At 44.5% G+C, this 6,531-nt stretch overlaps 1 protein-coding gene across 1 annotated transcript in view; it reads left to right on the top strand.

Annotated features, from left to right (window-relative positions):
* Nucleotides 1-4,396, top strand: part of LOC106555890 (Ig mu chain C region membrane-bound form) — a gene marked incomplete at its 5' end in the record, with an annotated part of 38,518 nt that extends 34,122 nt beyond the window's left edge. The window contains 3 exons of the mRNA XM_087715018.1: nucleotides 1,624-1,695; nucleotides 1,806-1,942; nucleotides 4,307-4,396. Of these exons, the coding sequence (XP_087571144.1) occupies nucleotides 1,624-1,695; nucleotides 1,806-1,942; nucleotides 4,307-4,396 (299 nt within the window). The remainder of the gene's footprint in view (nucleotides 1-1,623; nucleotides 1,696-1,805; nucleotides 1,943-4,306) is intronic.
* Nucleotides 4,397-6,531: the final 2,135 nt, after the last annotated feature.

The following is a 6,531-nucleotide window of genomic DNA, read 5'->3' on the forward strand; positions in this document are numbered from 1 at the left end:
CGGTGTTTCACTCAGCAACTGTGGCAGGAAAGGTCGTAAAATGGTTGCAAAACTTGCTTAACATCTCTCTTGCTTATAATATTGGTCTCAATTATGGTCGTAGGTCAAGGACTTCCTGAACAAGGACTTCGAGTTACAAGTGCAATTGAGCATAGCGTTACGGTTGTAAATCATGGAGGTCGTTAAGCCAACCAATTTTCATGATTTGTTTTTTACAATATTCATTAAGTGAAAGCAGCAGTCATTAAGCAAATCCATTTTCCCCAATGGGCCTTTTTTTGCTGTAAACCAGAAGTAAACTCTAGATTCTGACTCCCCCCCTCCCCACCCCCCAAAAAATGCTGAAAATCATGATCATACAATCATGGAACGTTGCAAATGGTCGTACATGCGGGCTGTTTGCCATTCGCCCCAAAATCTGTTCATGTGATGAACAGAACCAGGACCAGCTACAAGAACTTCTAAATTGGGTTATAAGTACCTTTTAGAAGGTCCATTCTAACTTTGAATGGTGGCTAACCCACAGGTCGTAAGTCCTAGCCAACTTTCCCAGGCCTGATTTCATCGCCCAATATCAAGTTACATAAATTGATGGAGACCCTTGATTCTTCCGGTTCCACCACAAAACCGCGTTCGACTAAACCACGCTCGACAAAACCGCGTAGCTGACGTCATCAACAGCGCGACAACAGCGCAGAGACAGAAGCACGCTGTAAACGCTAAACCTAAAATTAACCCCTAAACCTAACCTCCCCTAAACCTAATCCTAAACCTAACCCTAAACCTAACCCTTAACCTAACCCTAAACCTAACCCTAACCCTAAACCTAACCCTAAACTTAACCCTAAACCTAATCTTAACCCTTAACCTAACCCTAACCCTAACCCTAACCCTTAACCTAACCCTAAACCTAACCCTTAACCTAACCCTAAACCTAACCCTAAACCTAACCCTAAACTTAACCCTAAACCTAATCTTAACCCTTAACCTAACCCTAAACCTAACCCTAAACCTAACCCTTACCTTAAGTTGAATTGGCTTGCTTTCAAAGCGCTATTTAAAGCGCCTTTCTTTCTCCACGCTCGCTGTTGTCACCCTGTTGATGATGTCAGCGACGCAGTTTAATCGGGTGCGGCTTAGTTGAGCGCAGTTTTGTCGTGCCACGGATTCTTCCTACCCTGGCATGCAAGGAAGAATGGAAATAAATTGAATGACTAAGAAGTCATAACATAATAATTCAAAATACAATCCAAAAACTAAAAAGAACCTATTGCACAGTAGAGTACAGCCTTTGGGGTCATTGTACATCATGTATACAATGAAATTGGTTTTAGCCTTGCTGGTGCAATCCATGACAAAAAAAATAGAAACAACATAAATAGTATAAAGGCTAATCCCTATGCAAGCAATTAGGGAGGGGAGAAAGAAAGAAAGAAAGAAAGAAAGAAAGAAAGAAAGAAAGAAAGAAAGAAAGAAAGAAAGGAAGGAAGGAAGGAAGGAAGGAAGGAAGGAAGGAAGGAAGGAAGGAAGGAAGGACTGACTAGTCATACATTTCCATGTGTGCGTGGAGCAATTGTTGTTGTGTTTAAGAGTCTGACAGCCCATTATATGCTCCATATTTAGTGGACATCCGTCCGTCTCTAATGGATCAACAAATTCACCATGGAATTCTATCTTTCTATCATATTTATGGAGGTGAAGGACCCAGGCTTATGATGAAAGAGTCAAATTGATAGGGAAATGGATGTTGGGTATTGTGTGTGGATGAAAAATCCCAAGACTCACCTCTCTTCCTCATTTCGCAGAGACCACCGTGTCCCTCGAGAACAACTACAGTACAAAGAAGGAGGAAGAGATGAAGCATTTGTGGATGACGGTCGTGATGGTCTACATTTTCTTCCTGCTCAGCGTGTGCTACGGTGCCGTCATAACGTTGTTCAAAGTAAGTTAAAGAAAAGATGTCGCGAAACACATTTGTTTTCACCCTGGCTACAGGGTAGAAAGAGGCTGACATCAATATTTTGGGAAGAGAAGGGATAGAAAAGAAGAAGTTGTAGATCAGCTTTGGGTTTCACATTTTGTTACCACCAGTTCACCGTGCGCGTGCCTGCTTTGTGGGTGCATGAGCCCCTTCCATGCACGCACCCGGCCTTCCACACATGTGATTTGCTTGCAATGCATGCGCACCTTCTGCACATGTGCCCTGCCTCAAAAACGTGGCCTAAATAGGACGGCATAGAACTCAGGCGAGTGGGCTGGCCCACCTGCAATTTCCGCACCGGTTCGGATGAACCAGGCCAAACCGGCTGAATACCACCTCTGATATAGATAGATGGAGTGATCCTTATGGTTTTTAATGATTCCAATAGCCAATAGGTACCATATTTTTCAGAGTATAAGACACACCAGAGTATAAGACGCATCAAGGTTTTGAAGAGGCAAATTAAAAAAAAAAGTTTTTGCGCTCTGCAAACCTCCCCAAAACGGCCTGTTTTTCATGAAAACGGGCCCGTTTTTTTTTCCAAAAAAGGCATGAATAGCCTTTAGGGGGCTTGCAGAGTGCTCCGGGGGGAGTCCAAAACAAGCAAAAAATGGCACATTTTTCACAAAAACGGGCCCATTTTTTGCCAAAAAAGGGGCATGCATAGCCTTTAGGAGACTTATAGAGTACTCCTGGGGGCTGGGGGTAAAATTTAGCAAAATTCAGTCCATTTTTTACTCTTTTCTGCCTTCCCCAGCCCCCAGCAGCTCTCTGAAAGCCTTCTACAGGCTCTGCATGGCCATTTTTGCAAAAGGGGTGGGGTTTCAGGAGGCAAAAAAATGCTGTATTCAGTGTATAAGACACATCCAGATCTTCAGCCTATTTTTTTGAGGGAAAAAGGTACATCTTATACCTCGAAAAATGCATTAGATGAAAGAGGAATAGCAATAGCAATAGCAGTTAGACTTATATACCGCTTCATAGGGCTTTCTGCCCTCTCTAAGCGGTTTACAGAGTCAGCATATCGCCCCCAACAACAATCCAGGTCCTCATTTTACCCACCTCGGAAGGATGGAAGGCTGAGTCAACCTTGAGCCGGTGAGATTTGAACCGCCGAACTGCAGTCAGCTGAAGTAGCCTGCAGTGCTGCATTTAACCGCTGCGCCACCTCGGTTCTTTCCGAATACTCGGAAGATGTAGAGGAGAAGAGTTGGAGAGAAGGCAACTTTTAATTATCTCAACATTTGGCCGGGCAAATGTCCTCATGGATGGATGCCTTGATCTCGGGTTAGCACTAATAAAAGCAAAACCATGATTTGGGAAACCTTGATTGAGTAAGCCTGGAGCAGTTGCCTTGTCTCAGATATACCATCTCATGTTTATGATCCTTCACCAATCATGATCCCAAGCTAGTGGAGGAGAGGTGGCTGTGGTCTTATGAGATATTCTGGGGCCGATGATGCGCTTTGCTATACAGCTAATGGATTGTCAGTGCCTGTACAGAGAGGTCTCATTTAACCACCACAATTTAACCATCACTATGGGAAACTCAAACTATGGAACTCATGATATTACATCAGCTTTCCTTTGCTTTATAGACCTGCAAAGGTCATATAAGACAAGGAATGGTTATAAAGTTAGGGATGTAATAGGAAGGAAAAGAATAAATAATCACCAATTTCATGAAAATTGTTCTGACCGAAGCTTCCCAAGAGCATGAAGCAAACTCCTGGTCCTGACAAAAAACCCTTTTATTAATTGACTGTGAATTCTGCTCCTTCACATCCAGCAAAGTCTTTCAAGGGAGGATTTATGGTCACAGACCTTATCTGGCTTGGAGAACGGCCAGGCCAATATCTGCAAAACTTGGCAAGGAATCTCAAAGAATTACGAACCAATGAAGCAATTGTCTCCTGCAAACTCCACTCCCCTTCCGCTCCTCTTTTATTTCCTCTGGGAGAGGCCAGTCATCGTCCACCTGTGGCCTTACTCCCAAGTTGACCCCTGTTCTTTAGCTGTTGCCTTCGTCTGGCAACTTTGCCCATGCGCACACTGGGAACAGGCTCCAGCTGTTCGTCTGCCTCACTGATGTCTGACTCCAAAGGCATCTGATAACTGTCAGATGGCTCTGGCCCCCTCTCTGCCTCCGACACAGAGCCTTCACCAGACTCCAGGACTGGCCCATGTTCCTCCCCAACCTCCTCACTGTCTGAATCTGCTCCCAGCTCTGCTGGCTGCTGGCGGGCCACCACAAAAATCAACTCTTTTTCCATGCCTTCATTTCACTAATCTTATTGTTGTATTATTTCCACCTCTTCTAAACAGGTCAAATGGATTTTATCTACTCTGAAGAAGCTGAAGAAGAAGAAGCCAGTTGGTCCACACTACAAGAACATAATCCAGCAAAGGAAATAGGACCAATTTCTGGAGGGTCCGTTCCAGGTCTTTCAATCCTACCCTTCTCCTTGATCAACCACTTCTCTTCTCTTGGAGTTGGAGATGATGTTCTGGTGGAGGAGAGGCCAACTTGCTTGAATCTATTGCCCAAGCTTATTTGTGTTTCATATCAGCTGAAAGAGTCATCTTGCAAGTGGAAAATGTGGACATATTCGCCAAAAAGCAGTCACATTTGGAGAGCAAAATATTATAAAAGCCCCTACAGGAAGCAAAGGATCTATGGACACTTCTAAATTTATAAGAAGCTTCTTCAAGTGTTTTTTGTTCTAACTCGCTCCACTGTGGAGATTCAAGTCTTTGTTTTATCCCAAGTTCTTTTAAGCTAGTTTTTCTCCTTTGATATGTCCTTTGGCTCTCCAATGCTTCTCATTTACAGTGGTGCAATTCAAATAATTTTACTTCTGGTTCTGTGGCTTGGTGGGCAAGGATACTGTAAAATCTCCATTTCAACCCAACTCCAGGACAAGGATGCTGTAAAAGCTCCATTTCCACCCCACTTCAGGGCAAGGATACTGTAAAAATCTCCATTTCCACCGTACTCCTGGGGAAAGGTTATTGCAAAACCTCCATTCCCTGCCCACTCCTGGGGAAAGGATACTGTAAAATCCCCATTGCCTCCCCACTCCTGGGGAAAGGATACTGTAAAATCCCCATTGCCTCCCCACTCCTGGGGAAAGGATACTGTAAAATTCCCATTCCCTCCCCACTCCTGGGAAAAGGATACTGTAAAATCCCCATTCCCTTCCCACTCCTGGGGAAAGGATACTGTAAAATCCCCATTCCCTCCCCACACCTGGGGAAAGGATACTGTAAAATCCCCATTCCCTTCCCACTCCTAGGGAAAGGATACTGTAAAATCCCCATTCCCTCCCCACTCCTGGGGAAAGGATACTGTAAAATCCCCATTCCCTTCCCACTCCTGGGGAAAGGATACTGTAAAATCCCCATTCCCTTCCCACTCCTGGGGAAAAGATACTGTAAAATCCCCATTCCCTCCCCACTCCTGGGGAAAGGATGCTGCAAAATCCCCATTCCCTCCCCACCGCACTAACCTGCTTTCCAGCTCTGTTCTCCTATGCATGGCAACAGAAGAAGACCCAGCCAATCAGCTGGGACGCCGATCAGCTGAGACTCGGGAGGCAGTGAATAGATGGGGGCAGGGCCAGCCAGAGGTGGTATTTGCCGGTTCTCCAAACTACTCAAAATTTCCACTATCAGTTCTCCAGAACTGGTCAGAACTGGCTAAATACCACCTCTGGTCCTCAACCACCAGGAGAAACAATGTTCACTTGTCTATATTTTAGTGATAGCAACTTAGGTGTATATAGTCTTTTCCCTAATTACTTTATGATGATTCTTCCTCCTCCTGTCTCCCTTTCCCCAATCCCACACTGTTTGTTTTCCAGAATGGAAGCACTGATGCTGTTCTTTGTAGTCTATGTTATTTTCACCTTTGTTATATTTGCTAGAAAATAATAAAAAGAAACAAAATAAGTCTTCTATATGGCAGTGGTGAAATCTATTTTTTTTTTACTGCCGGTTCTGTGGGCGTGGCTTGGTAGGGTTATATGCAGTGGTGGGATTCAAATAATTTAACAACCGGTTCTCTGCCATAATGACCGGCTGGGTGGTCATGTGACAATGTGGCTGTGGCCAACTCACGTCAATGGGCACTTCGCTTTAGCTGTTACAATATAATAAGGGTTAACCGGAGAGGCAGTTTCCGTAAGCAGGGCAATAAAGATGAGGCTAGAAACAACACCAGAATGTTTCCTTCCTGCCTTCCTTACAGGATTAGCCCTGTAAAGTGGGAAAAAAATAAAATAAGATTTCTTCCAACAACCGGTTCTCCGAACTGCTTAGAAAGTTACGAACCGGTTCTCCCGAATAGATGCGAACTGGCTGAATCCCATCACTGGTCATATGACTATGTAGTCATGTAACTGGGGGGGGGGGGGATTAAAAGACAGAAACTCACTTTAACAATGTCCTGCTGGAGCAGGGTTGGACTAGATGACCTCCATGTCCCTTCCAGCCCTGGATTCTCCTCTGAAGCTGCATCCAATGCCAGGTTTGTAGTCCTTCCTTCCTCT

The sequence above is a fragment of the Thamnophis sirtalis genome, unplaced genomic scaffold (assembly GCF_051295495.1).
Source record: "Thamnophis sirtalis isolate CommonGarterSnake01/CBP01778 unplaced genomic scaffold, rThaSir2_p1.2 scaffold_4, whole genome shotgun sequence".
NCBI classification, from domain to species: Eukaryota; Metazoa; Chordata; class Lepidosauria; order Squamata; family Natricidae; genus Thamnophis; species Thamnophis sirtalis.